This window comes from Dendrobium catenatum, unplaced genomic scaffold (genome assembly GCF_001605985.2).
Source record: "Dendrobium catenatum unplaced genomic scaffold, ASM160598v2 fragScaff_scaffold_1557, whole genome shotgun sequence".
Taxonomy (NCBI): Eukaryota; Viridiplantae; Streptophyta; class Magnoliopsida; order Asparagales; family Orchidaceae; genus Dendrobium; species Dendrobium catenatum.
The window spans coordinates 3,956,340-3,971,397 of NW_021320019.1; the positions used below are offsets into that span (position 1 = coordinate 3,956,340).

General features: G+C 32.5%; 1 protein-coding gene across 2 annotated transcripts in view; it reads left to right on the plus strand.

Moving 5' to 3' along the window:
* Window positions 1-2,423: 2,423 nt before the first annotated feature.
* LOC110114061 (RRP12-like protein) overlaps window positions 2,424-15,058 on the plus strand; it is a 41,025-nt gene continuing 28,390 nt past the window's right edge. For both annotated transcript variants that reach the window (XM_028700560.1, XM_028700561.1), the window contains exons 1-3: window positions 2,424-3,146; window positions 4,480-5,026; window positions 5,287-5,535. In XM_028700560.1, the coding sequence (XP_028556393.1) occupies window positions 2,493-3,146; window positions 4,480-5,026; window positions 5,287-5,535 (1,450 nt within the window). In that variant the 5' untranslated portion in view covers window positions 2,424-2,492. The remainder of the gene's footprint in view (window positions 3,147-4,479; window positions 5,027-5,286; window positions 5,536-15,058) is intronic.

Here is a 15,058-nt window from a genome sequence, read left to right on the forward strand (position 1 = left end):
TTATCACATTCTTAGTCATCATGCCATATTAAAATATTATTTATCTTGTATCAATCTTCAACGGCTTTGAATCTATACTTATCTCTCTCTCTCTCTCTCTCTCTCTCTCTCTCTCTCTCTCTCTCTCTCCCCCCCCAGTTGATAGAAATGGACAATTTTAAGTGAATAAATATAAACAACTGTCCAGCCCACAGTGCTACTATCAACATCGTAGCGGTGGTCACAACATTGCTACACTCTGATCCAAATTTGTCTTAAATCACATTACCACCGATCAATTATCATCTATCCAGATCTCAGTGTTGTAGTGTTATATAGCCACGGTGCTACAACGCCCCAAAAGGCAAATTTCAAACTTAACAAATTACTCTAGCTCTCATATATAAAGCCTCCATTTGATCCATTAAAATTCTAAAAATTCTTATGTTAGTGCAAACATAAACATATTTATAGATTTTAAACATTCAAATTATTGTAAAAATAACTTGGCATGAATGTAATAAATCTAAACTTCAACCATTTATTAAACGATTGAGAATTCTAATCTAAATTTCTCTAGACAAAACACTAATTTGACCCAACATGATATGAAAATATTTAAGTCATGGTGTGATAGTGTCAGCCTAATTCAACATTACCACAATTGTCAAATTTGGGTATGGCAACCTCATAAAAATAGAAAAAAATGTAAAATAATAAGAATAAAATATTTTATTCACTATTTTTGAGTTTATTAAACCCATACCTAAGCTTGATTAATTTTTTTTATCAAGTTGTTTATTCTAACCCTAAGTTGACTCAAATATTAAATGGATTGATTCAAACTAGAGTTTCTAATGATGGATTTGTATAAGATTTTTGTATTGGGTCAAATACTGACACCCATACTTTAAGCAATACTACAAGTGATTATTTATATAGAGATAACTAGCCCTACAACAGAAAGATGATGATTATCAACATAACAACAATATAGAGGGCAATTTTGGTGATACATATGTGAGATGATGGTTAGCTTGTTGGTGTAGAGCATGATGATTTGAGCTTGAAATTATTTCATCCTACATTTAAAATTCTCAAAAATGATTTATGGTTGTCAATTTATTGTGAGAATGATTTTTTACCATTGAATAAGTATTTCTATTATGATGAAAATCTTTTTAGCATGCGGTGCTAAACTATTGGGTAGAAAATTCAACGATGATAAAAAAAAATTACGCCATTGCTTTGCATAAAGATTCAACACATACATATAGCATGAAGGTATATAGAAGACACCAGAGTTTATAAGTAAAAAATTTAGAAAGTAAAAAAATCATAGGGGCTACCTCAGATGAGATGATCCACTATGTATGTATGTTACAATAGTGTGCTCTTTTCCACAATTAGACATATACATCACAAAATATGAAATATTAGTTTACCTTTCTGTAAATGTGGAGAAGGATGCTAAAACGATAATAGTTGGATAATGTTAATCGAATGATAATGGCTGAATCAAAGTGCTGAAAATTTTTTCATTGAGTGATGCTAATTAGAGATAATGAATGAATATGATGACTGACTGATATTGGTGGAGATATTATAATTAGGCATTAGTAGTCAGTCGACATTAATCCTAACAGATGGCGCATTTTTATTGGCGACCGAACGGAGAGATGGCTTCGGTCACCTGACCCAATAATTTGCCCGTGCAATAACATTTGTTGTGGTGGTCATTGACATCAATCATTAGACAAAACTCTTTCCATTTCCAAATTTTCAACTCTAGGTCCCCTTTATGCAGAGAATGGAGGCAACATCCAAAATACTCCATTGGACAACCTATTGATTATCTTGATTATATACTATTATTTAATTATTTGGTACCTTAATGATACCATAATCAATAAATCTTGGACTCATATTTGCTTGGTTGAAATAGTCAAATTGATATGGGCTTAATGAGCTTATTTGAACTTGAATCAGATCACTTTTGATGTGTTAGATTTTTCGAGACATTCAATTCAACTATATGCTTGTTGAATCAGAGTGTACATGACTCTTAATTGTGATCAACTCAAATTTTTATGGTCTGAATTAATAATTAATATTAATTAATTAAAGTTATTGTCTTATTGAAATATTTTTATTTTTGATTTAATTTATCAAAATATATTTTATCATTTAATAAATTTAGTAAATTATTTATTGATATAATTAATTATTTTAATTACAAACTAATTAGTATAAATAATATAAATATATATAAAATAATATAATAAGAATTGTAATCATATACACAATTTTAATTGTCGAAACAAAGAGCTAAATAAATAATTTACGTGAATTTAATTTAATTTAAAATATATCTTATCAAATTTTAGTACTTAAGTCACATAGAATTTATTAAATCTGGAAGATTTATACTTGCATCGGCCTTTTGGTTTAAAGCCTAGATTTTCAACTTAAAACCCTATCAGGTTTTTTTCTGCAGTATCAGGCAAGGAGGCATGAAGCGTAAAGCAGAATCAGACGAAACCGTCGTTGGCGAAGCAGAATCCCAAGAGCCTACGAGCGGCGAAGCTTTCGCAGCCAAGCGGAAGAAAAATAACAAGCATAACGCTGCTCGGGGAGGACCAGCAGAAGAAGTGGAGGAGAATAATGAGGAGAAAGAAGCAGAAGAGCATTTGTCCATCCTCGAACTCCGCGGTGACGGTGATGTCTGCCGTGTCCTCATGGAGCGCTATGCACGGTCCTCCGCACAGCAGCATCGCCATCTCTGCGCCACAGCCGCCGCTATGCAGTCCATCCTCTCAGAGGAAGGTCTCCCTCTTACGCCTCCAGCATACTTCGCCGCCGCCATTACGGCGCTTCGTGACGCTGATCGGTGGGACCGGGAAGGTGTTGCTGCCCTCTCTGCTTTTTTGGCCATCGTGCTCCCTCTTCTCCCTTCAGAGTCCTTGCCAAAGCCCCGGGCTAAAGATGCGGCGTTTGTTATTGTTTCATTCCTGAGGGATCCCTCCGCTGGTCTATCTACCGGTACCTTGCGGTCTATGGTGAAGTCATTGGGTCTAGTGGCGCTGAGGTTGGATTTGGAAGACTGGTCTTCCATTGAATTGCCTCTTGAGACTCTGCTACTGTTTGCAGTGGATAAACGTCCAAAGGTACATTTTTTTATGTTTTTTTTTGCGGACAGAAAAGGAGGCATAGCTAATGGTATTACTTGAAATGCGTACAAACCTCATAATGCACGTTAGATTTGGTTATATATTTATTTGATATGGTCATTTTAGAATTTAACTGGCAATTCTATTGTGGGACATCTACATTCCTCGTTCTCATGTTGGGGAACTTTTATTTGGTTCGGTGTAAGGATGCAGAGGAACATTCAGTCGCAGGCAAAATCGCGCCTATACCGCAAAAACTCGGTACACCTCGGATCAAAAAACTCGGTACACCTCGGTATAGGCGCGATTTTGCCTACGACCGAATGTTCCTCGGCATCCGGTCGGAGGACGTAATAATTCTTTCATGTTGGGGGTGTAAACTTGCAAGTATTTGTTTTAGGCTGTCAAATATTAATTTCAGATATTAAATCTGAATACAGATGACATTCCCTTCCTACCTTATACATACATCAACAACCTCCTATCATACACCCACCCACCGACGTTCATACTGATGTTGACATAGCATGCAAGGTGCTCATTAATACGATTTATTATTCTGTGCGGAGTCCGAATGTGTCTGGAGACCAATAAAAATGCGCCACGCCACACCAAAAATGTATGGCCCTCGGTACCGAGCGTAACCGGACGGTTCTCCCGTCCCGTGTCCGCGCAGAATAATCTCTCCATTAATACAAGAGAAAACTTATCTGAGAAGAAGCTTTGATGTTATCATTTATGTTATTTGAAGGAGGAAGTTAGATAGTATGTTCTATAAAGTCACCTACCTGTTTTTGGAGAGATTATTGGGTTCGGACACCTGACACAGCTTACGTTCAGTATTCACAGTATTGAGTAGTACTGAGCTCGGTACTGTGAAGTACTGAGCTCAGTACTGAGCAGTGCCGAGCTCGATACTGCTTGGTACTGTTCAGTACCGAGCTCAATACCGAGTAGTAGGTGATGTGGCGTATTTTCATTGGGCTCCGAACACGTCCGGTGTCCAAACCTTATAATTTGCCCTATTTTTGCAATGGATTAGCAGCTTCGATTGTTTGTATTAAATAATTATGTTTATCCTTTTTTATAAAAAAAGGAAAAAGAAAAGAAAAAAAAGGACTGATAATTATATGTTATGGGTTTGAATAACACAACATTGAAGATGTCCCTGTTCTTCATTGATAAGTGCTTACTTTTGTTTATGATGATGCTATTTTTCGGACTATCTGCTCTTTGATGTCTACATTAAATGAGAGACTTTGGCTCAATTCTTCCTCGCTTAGGAATTTATTAATAACTCTGCTAATCATAATGGATGATGCATATGCAGGTTCGCAGATGTGCCCAATCATGTCTTGAAGAGTTTTCAAAAAATTGTCGTAGTTCCTCCATTGTCAAAAAGACTAGCAAAGTTGTACATCGGATGCATAGAAAGTATATTGCGTTGGTGAAAAACTCCTATTCAATTGAACCTACAAATGCAGCTCTGAACAACACCACGTCCAAACCTGAGCATTTGGAAGCCCTCCGCATGCTAAATGTTCTGAATACTATGCTTCCATATATTTCCGATAAAATTAGAATGAAAATTTTGTCTGATTCCTATGAACTACTTGGCTGCCATTTTTCATGGCCAACTAGACACATTCTAAGAATTTTTGAAGCGTTGCTGGAGCAGTCTGATGTTGAAGTTCTTGTCCCCAAAGCAGAAAACGTCATATCTGCTCTTACATCATATGTCTCCTCTGCTGAAAAGAATCCTGTAGATACTATTGTTTCTGCATCTTCATTGTTGAAAAATGTTTTAAGGAAATTTGGAGATGTATTTCCAACCATGTGGATAAGATACCTTCCTCTTGTCTTCACTTCTCTTATAGGTGCGTATTTAGAAACTCTGCTTTGGCTTAGTATAGTTTGATAATATTTTTTGATTCCTTAACATCTAAAATTTGCTGGTAATTTTAAAGCATTTTATGCAAAAGCTGTATTGGTTAGCCTTACTCATACTTTCCTGCCATTAAGCTTACATTTCTTGAACTGGCTCTTGTGCTTGTACTTTAGTTTTGAACTGCATAATCTGCTTCTATTTTTAGAAATAAAGTAGCTTCATATATGTTTTCTTTGCTGGAATATTCAGGATATTTGGGATCTGATTCTGATACTTCGAAGCTTGTTGCTGATATTCTGAAAGAATTGATAAACTTTCATATAAATCAGAGCCTTTTCAGGTTGGGCAAAGGTCAATCAGACAACTATAAGATAGAGAGTAGTCCTGAAGCAGCTGCAGTTGCTTCTATTTGCAGCGTATCCGATAAAATGCTAAAAAAGTGCATTTTTCCTACTGAGCATATGTTGGAAGTCATGTCTGTTTTGTTTCTCAAACTCGGTATGTTCCTTTGTTTTCTTTATGGCATGAACGATTTAAACATCAACGTTGAAATTTCCATTAATTTAGTAGATGGACTCATTGCCTAGTTATGCTCCCTTTATCCTTTATACAACAATGGCAAGGTTACTTATTCTAACATAGTTGAAACTGTTAATTTTGGTTCGTAGGATTATCCAATTTAATTCCAGTACTATTTTGTTTTAAATCAAAATGATACCCAACTTTATTTAAGGATACAATGATTTGGTTGCCTTTAATTTTCTGTGGGACCATGTGGCCAAAACAATGCCTTATTAATGAACAGTCACACAAACTGTTTCTATCATTTTTAAGAGCCAGAAATGGATGCATTTTATTTCTATCTCTTTCTCTCATCAATAATTTTTTGAGTTTCATTCATGGTACGTGATTTCATGCATGATTCTAGGATGCTAATTTCTTCTACGTGATTTCAGGCATGATTCTATACTTGGCAGATGACATAGTGCGAAGTACAAGAAAATTTTGTGACCTTAAGTACTTTGTGAAAGTGGATGCATGCCTAATTGCAGCTTTGCACGCTCTCTTCCCCCTTGGATTGATGAAGGAATCGTTGCAAGTATAACTTAAACATTATATGAAAATCAAGAATGAAAAAGTTTTTGAAAACTTGGCATGATAAAGATTTAGTTTAAGTTAAGCATCAGCAATTCCTAGGTCTTGGCTGTCATCAGCTTGGATAATTTAGACCTGATTAAGACTACTTTGCCACATGCCAATCTGTATTAAGTGTCATAATAACTAACACGTAGGGAGTGTGATTTATAGGGGCGCACATTGGTTTGTGTTATAGTTTATCAGGTTGTTTTAGTACTTAGTCAATGTCTCAGGATCAGTCAAACCAATTCCTTGTAAAGTTGACCATACTTGTACTAGGCTTTACTTTTCAAAGTTGTTGAGTTGCATGGTTAGGTGTATAATTTATTGTTTCTTATTACTGTTAAATTCCATGATTAGATTCACATTTCATTCATTGGGAACTCTGCATGTGAAAAGAACTCAAGTATGATATCTTTATGAAGTTTGATATGCTTCAATGAAATTTTGGTTTATTAAAACTTCTAATTATTGTCACAAAGCTCTTAAATCAACTGTTTGAATCAGATTGAAGATGCATTACTAATGATGGTGTTTTTATTTTTTTGTGGAAGAATAGTGGACAAAATAGATTTGCCTTTTATCCAAGTCCATAGGTTAGGCTTTCATTGAAGAATGAAAACACATACAAATTAATATTTATAGTTTATGAGAAGAGTGATTTCTATCTTTGTTTTTCAAATTTGGCTGATATCATCTTTCCTTTCACACAAAAAATGGTGAAACTCATCTTTACAGTTACTCAGAAAATTCCTGATCTGAAATTCAGTTATATTGTTTCCACTAGGTATTCTGGTTAGAGCTTAAGGCAGAAGATGCAATGTTTGTGATGCTATGGCACATCTTTATTTATGGAGGAATTATAGGACAAACAATGTTTGAGGCTGGTTCTTCGTGACATTCACCCTTTTTAAATAGATGATGTCTTCTATGGTTGTTGTATTTTTCTAATAGTGAAGCTCTTTGCTAATTTCTTCCGCACTTCAAAACTGTCCTTTAATTTTTTTTTTCTTTCTTTCATGAAAACTCTTTTGTTCTATTGCTATCTAATTTCTGTGCCAATCTTCTATTCTATTTGGATGATCAAGGACTTTGGGTGATAATTCTTTTTTTTTTTTGATTGAATCTATGTGTTTAAGAATTTATGATTGTTACCTTCATCAACATTAAGGGCTGTGCATATGTTAGTTTGTTTGAAGATTGACATAATTGATTGATTCAGTTCCAGTAATTTAGCGAACTGAGCTGATCATACTTAAGTTTTCATGTCATGTTTGTTCGATGAATTTTATGCTGGTTGTCGATAACTTAACACAACCTTTCACTTTTCTCATCCAGGATCTGAGACCTAGCAATGATAGTGTTAAGATTTAAATGAAGATCAAAAGGTGTTTTTCTTAGAGGATATTTAACATAGGTAGATGTGATATTTCTATATACTTTTCAATGAAGTTTTGAGAGTACGATTGACTTTAATGACCTTAGCTCCCTAAATGACAATAGAGATATTTTTTTGATATTAGTAGAAAACGAAGTTGGAGAGCCTTTGAAGAAAATGAGGTGTAGAAAAATAATAGGACATGATGATATTCCAATAGAAATGTAGAAATGATTAGGAGAACGATTTGTTATTAGTGGGCTGTAACCTAAATTTTAGGCATAAGTTTCACGTGGGTTTCTCACATGAAATGATAGGGTTGATTTCACATGATCATATATGTCTTTTAAGTACAATGAGATAGGAGGTTTGGACACCAAGAGTTTTTAAGTGTAATAAACTAATAGTTGGAGTTTCATGGAATTAAGTTATTTGTGATAATATTAGAACTAGGGGTGTAAATTAGTCAAGCTGACTCATAAGTGACTCATGAGCTAGCTCAATGACCTAACAAGCTAAGCTTTTTAATATTATTTTGAAGACTAAAAGATGCCAAATGAGTGGAGTGTGTTGGCTCCTATTTTTAAGAATAAAGGTGATGCTTAAGGGTGTGCGAATTATAGATGAATTAAATTAATGTGTCTTACATTAAAATTATGGGAGAGAGGAATAGAGCATAGGTTACGATGATATTAATGTTTTTCAAAATCAGTTGGATTGGTGCCAAGTATGTTTAATATGGAAGCTATACATTTATTGAAAGGGTTTGATGGAGAAGTATAAAGAGAGTAAAGAGGATCTACATATGATATTTATTATTTTAGAGAATGCATATGATAAAGTTTCAAGAGAAGTGCTCTGGAGAGTTTTAGAAAAGAAAGGAGTTAATAATACTTATATTCAAATTATTAATGATATGTATACAAGAGCTGTTACTTGCATTTAACAACAATGTGGTTTGATTAAGTATTTTTATATTTAAATTGGATTACATCAAGATTCAGCTTTAAGCCCTTTTTTTTACTTTAATCATTGATGTTCTTGCTAGACATTTGCAAGAGGATGTAAGATATATACTTTTGCTGATGATATTCTTCTTGTTGATAAGACTAGAGAGGGAGTTGATGAAAAACTTGAATTATGAAGGTCAACCTTAGAATCTAAAGGTTTTTGATTGAGTAAATCTAAGACTGAATGCATGGAGTGTAATTTTAGTAGTAATAGATCTAGTTGTAGGATTGTGATATTAGGTGATCTATTCATTAAAAAGAGTGCATTTTAGCTATCTAAGGTCTATTGCTCAAAGAGTTAGTGAAATAAATGGGAAATTATTAGTAGAATTTGAGTTGGAGGGTTGAAATGGAGGAATGCATCGGGCCAGTTGTGTGATAGAAAAGTACCCCTCAAATTCAAGGAAAAAAATTATAAGTTGGTGGTGAGACCTACAATTCTTTGTGGCACAAAATGTTGGTCATTAAAAGAAAATCATAAAATTAAGTTAAGTGTTGCAGAGGTGAGGGCGTTGATGTTGATGAATCAATTTACTTTTAATGCAAATATATACATGATAAGTTGGAGTAGCTCTAGTGGAAGATAAAATTAGTGAAGCCTTAGATGGCTTGGTCACATAGAACATTGGTTTTTGGATGACCCAACCCTGCTAGGAGAGTAGATGTATTAAATCTGACTTATGTTAAGAAAGGTAGAGTTATACCGAAAAAGACTTGGCTAAAAAGTATATTAGAAATGACATTTTTTATTAGTTTTAGTTGAGATATTGATTCTTAATAGGACACAATAGAGAAAAATAATTTACGTAGTCGACTATACATAGTGAGATAAATGTTTGTTGTTATTGTGGCTGATCATATTTATCCAAATATGCTTCAACTTTTTTATATTAGTTTGCACATAGGAGTAACAAGTCCTACAAGAACAACATTTTCAATTTCTATTTTGTTTGATTGTAGTTTTCTCAACCAAAACTAGCAAACAAAATCACCATGAATGAAAAACTCAGCCCAACTATGCCCATTAATTGTATAAATTGCACGTTTATGTTGGGTTCAATTTGGGATACCATTTTTTCATAAATTGAATGCAATAGTTGTTATTAGAGTATTGCGTCAATAATATTATCAAGATAAGCACAAATTGCACAAAATTCAAAATAGATTAAATTATGATAAATACAAATGATCCTTCTGTTCTTTGATAGGAATATGTGCCATCTTTTCACTAATTAATGCAATAGCTGGTAGAATTTTTCCTCAATAATATTGTCAAGATAAGCAAGAAATTCAAAATAGGTGAGTTTGTAGTTAAAATAAATGATCTGTTTGTTCTTAGATAGGCTTAGATTCAAAATTTTGTTATTTGGATTAGTTCCACGTTAAAACTCAAACCAGTTGTAGATTTAGATTTCTACCTCCTTAAACTCTTATTAGTCGGAGAAAGCAAAAGAAAAAGAAAAAGAAGACTTTGGTCGTTCACTAAAATTTTGCTATTGTTGAGAAATTCGAAAAGGGATAAGACTCGTGTGGTGTCATTTTGGAGTAAAGTGTGGATCGTTCAGTACGTTTTAGATTTATTTATTTATTATCTATCTTATTTGTTTCTATGCAATAGTAATATGATTCCCTTTTATAAGCCGAATACATTTAAGACTTCACTTTATGGTAAGATTGGGTGTACTTGAATTTTGAGAAGAGCATTTCTTGCAAACTATTTGTCTATGCACGTGAACGTTCGATAATGTATTGGTTCATTTACGCTCTCTTGGGATTTGGGCTATGCATTTTGATCGAAACACTTAAATTTTTTTATTTTTTGTGTATTTATCATATGTGTTAATATAGGTGCTTTTGCATGAACAAATAGATTTTTCTTAACTGCTATCAATTCTTAATAAGGAATATAATGGGGTTGAGCTGTACGATTGAAAATTTTGATGGCTTTAAGGTTTTTGTGATTTGGAGAACCATTATATGATACATGGCAATTCAATAGGATTTTTGAAGGTACTCATGGGGTGTTCAATTATGCTTGAGACAATGATCGAAGAAAAGTGAATGGATGAAAAAGCTTTCTTGGTGATCCAAGAATGTTTAACGGATGAAGTCTTGTTAGAGGGCTTGAATGAAATAGCATCAATGGCTTTGTTGCTCAAATTAGTGTTTTAATTGATGACCAAAAGGCTCTCCAATAAATCACCAATAAAAATTATCAAAAGCGCAGGCTGCACTAACCACACATGCAAGAAGGTAACTATTATATCTCATTTTAATGAGTTTAAGTCTATTGTTTGGGATTTGTGGAATTTATATTTGATAGTTATTGATAGCATAATTTTAAAAATTGGAACAGACCGGCTGGTTTGACATGTTCAATCGTGAACTAGGGGTGTAAACGAGTCGAGTCGAGTTTTGGCCCTTATCGAGCTCAACTCGTTACATGAAAAGCGAGCTTGAACTTGAGCTTGGGTCGAGCTCGAACTCGAGCTCGTCTCACTGTAAACGAGCTCGAGCCGGCTCGCCATCCATGGGAGGGAAAATTTAAATTTTAGCAGTATTTTTAAAAATTAGGCGGGATTTTTAAAAATTAAGTGAGATTTTTAAAACTTAGTCTATATATATATATTATTTAACATTTAATTAAAACTTAGATGATTTTTATTTTTTTAATATTTAAATTTAATAAATAAAATAAAATTATTTTAAAAATATTAATATTTATTCGCACTCCATGTGAGTTCCTATCATATGCAAAAGCAAAAGTTACATAAACCATACAAAATAAAACTTTCCTATCATATGAATGAATTATATTTAAATACTTAACATTAATTAGTTATAATTATATAATTATATGTAAATTAAATTTAGATTAAAAATTAAATTTAAAATTTGAAAAATATTTAAATTAAAAATTTAAAAAATATTATGCATGAATTCTCTTTATTTTTTAGTCACACAATTATATGATTATATACTTATTACAACATTATTATATTATTTAAATCTTATTTAAATAATTTTAATATTTATTACATCATCTAATTCAACCTCAATTCAACCCCGGTTGAACCATTGAACTTTGAACCTCTTATTCTTCCGGTTCGATGTCCGGTCCAATTTTCACAACTTTGATTGAGAGGATAAATCTTTATTACTCTTGTGGTTTTTAATGCCTTCTTATAACACCTTCATATTAAATTGTATGATGAATTAGCATTCACTTGTTCTAAAGATGTAGTTGCTTAGCTTAAAATTGTAGGAGATGAAAAATTGATAAGGGATTGTTGGTTAGGAGAAGGGGTGTGAATGAGTCGAGTCGAGCTCGAACTGCCTATACCTTGAGCTTGAGCTTGATTAATTAATTGAGTTTGAACTTAAGCTCAAGCACTATTCTATGAGCTCCAACCACTCAGGAGTTGACTCATTTATTTTGAAAGAGAAAATAAATTTGATTCAAGTAGTTGTAATTAATCGATAAAAATAATGAGAAGTTATAAGAGAAATAATAAAAAATCACTCAGTATGAGGTTTTGAGATATAATTTTTAAAGAATTTTAATTACTTAATATTTAAACTCTTGAATTTAATATATTTTAATTGCATTTTATATTAACATTTTTTAAACGAGCTAAGTCACAAGCTTACAAATCTTGTTAGCCCTGATTCAAGTTTGACTTGTTAGTTCGATGAGCTCAATTTATGAGTTATTTATCAAGCCAATCCAAGCAGAACAAACTCAGTTATACCCTTATTTAGGAGAAAATAATTAAAAAATGGGTGTATCTTTAATTATGGTAGAAGGTATGTGGTAGGTATAATGATGCTGATTGCTTCTATTGCCAAAAAAAAAAGAAGTAAAAAAAGGACACACAAAGAAAGAATTTCAGGCTTTGGAGAGGAATGAGCCCCATTTTAATGTCAGTCATAAAATGATAAATCTATAACTGCCTTTTTAACTTCAAAATGGTAGGATGCAAGTTTAAGAGATTTTTTGTCCTTGACAGCAAGAGGCAATGTAATGATCGATGAATTTTTTACTAAGATTATTTGCACTTTCATATGAAATTGTTTTACACTAATGAGTCATTTGTTATTGCCCAGATTTGTATGAGAAGAACTTTAATGTGAAGTTAAAGATGCATAATGATGTGATTAGGACATCAATAAGAATCAAACGTCCATTAGACCAGAGGAATAATTTGATGTCATTGAGTGCTTTACGTCAAGATGGATGCATTTTCTCAAGAAATGTTTAAGTTCTTAAAATTTGTAATGTTGCATTATTTCTTATGGAAGTAAAGAAGGATCTCTATTTGCTGTATGGTAAAGCTTCGAGTTGAGCTAAAATTTTAATCATCATTTGTGTTGCGGCACTTGTAACTCAAAAAGTAGAAAAAATGAGTTTCATTTCAACAATTCAAAATTTAAAGATTAAAGGCGATGCATGTTTAGGAGAAGACTATATGAGACGATCAGGTGGATTAGTCTCTTATTGCATATTCTATTTCCAATGCTAGGCCATGCCAACAGTTTCATATGCATTTCATGATCAGTAAATCTATCTTGGTGTGCAGCATCTATTCTTCATAGCTCTCTTGTAGATGTCAAGTTCTTATATTATTTGTGTTTATGTGTTTGTATGGTGCTCAACCCCTGGCATTTTAGGAGCTTAGAGAGTTTGGGTTGTTGAAGGGTCATATATGAGATTCAAATATATTGCCACATGATTTGCATAAAGGGAAAAATTGTTAAGATTTGTCTTCAATAATATTGCTATGATAAGCCTAAAATTTAAAATAGATGAGTTTAAGGTATGTACAAATTGTGATTAATTTTCTTTTAGTAAGAGTATTTATAAAAATTTGTTATTTTGGACTATAGTGCAGGACAAGCAAGCAGTCATCTCATTAGATCAACTAAAAAGGCCAAATTTTATGATATTAGTCAGAATTTGTTTTTTATTATTTTACTTTTGAATTTGAGGGGTCAATCATATAAGATTTCTACGAAATTTTTTAAATGTTAAATACCCTTTTATAAACTCATAAATCAACCCAAAAAGAGGATTCTTAATGGCAATCAAAGATTTCAATGAATCTTTTCTATTTAGAGTGATTTATTTATTTTTCAAAATAGGAGTGAATGAGGTCTGTCATTATAACCAATGGGTGAATTTTGAAGGAGGGAATTTTGGCATATTTCATTTTTTTCTAAATCGTTTTATTATTATTTATACCCCAATGCTTCAATAAAAAATAGCTTTTACCTCTTTTAAAACTTGTGGCTACAAGTTGTTGTTGCGTTGTTGGCTTTTAGATTGATTTACAAATCATTTACAATCAAGGTTTGCAAACTCTAAGCTATTTCTCTACCTCTCTAAACTTGTTCTTGTACATCCTCACCATCTTCCAAAAGCCTTAAACCACTTAATATCTCATCAAAATTAGGCCACACTACTTCCACATAATCCTAATTCCTATTATCTTCTGCCTATCTGCTGTGAACAGTTTACATATAAATTTATGATTTATCTATTTATTCAAATGATTTATAATTACCTCAATTAAGCTAACATCCTAAGCCTTTGATTTGAATAATCTTATGCTTTTCTATCAAAGAAAATATGATCATCTACTGTAGAAAATTTCAGCAATAAGTCTACTCCAAAATTCTAAAATTAATCACTATTTTTAGTTATCATACTCTAATCTTTCACTATCACTCTAACAACCCATGAAACTATCTTGAAACCTTCCCATCTCTTTAGCTTAAAGTTAAAATTTGAGATAGATTTATATTTTCACCTATTTACTGTTCTCAACTTGTTTGATTGTTGAAGGCTTTGGAATTTTTGCCAAGTTGTTGGATTTGAAGCTCATATATGGTAAATCCCATGTTGCAGAGTTTTGATCGGGAAAAAAAAGTCCCACCTCAAATTCTTTTAATAAAAGAAGAAAAATTGGAGTTGTTGGCTTAGAATTTGCAGTGGAATGGTGAATATTAATAGAAAATATGAATGAAAATGAGAAAAAGGCAGAGTTTTGATTGGGGAAAAAAAAACTCCCACATCAAATTCTTTTTATAAAAGAAGGAAAATTTGAGTTGTTGGCATAGAATATGCAGTGGAATGGTGAATATTAATAGAGAATATGAATGAAAGTGAGAAAAAGGATATCAAACTTCACTTCATCATGCCGTTGGTGCTTAATCCATGAGATATTTGGTTATCGAATCCTCGAGAGAAAAATAAACTAGGAAGACAAAATAAGGGTTGTAGGAACTCATCTTTGAATCCATCTAATTTCAAAAATTTGAATTAATAAATAATGAAAGTCCATACATAAGGCATTATATATAAAGGAATTAAAATCTTAAATAAGGACATTGTTATTCTTATTATATTTCAAATTAATTTAATAATGAAAAATATGAATTTTGACATATGATAATGGGTCTAGAAATGCATTAAAATTGGTTCGGTTGAGCTCTT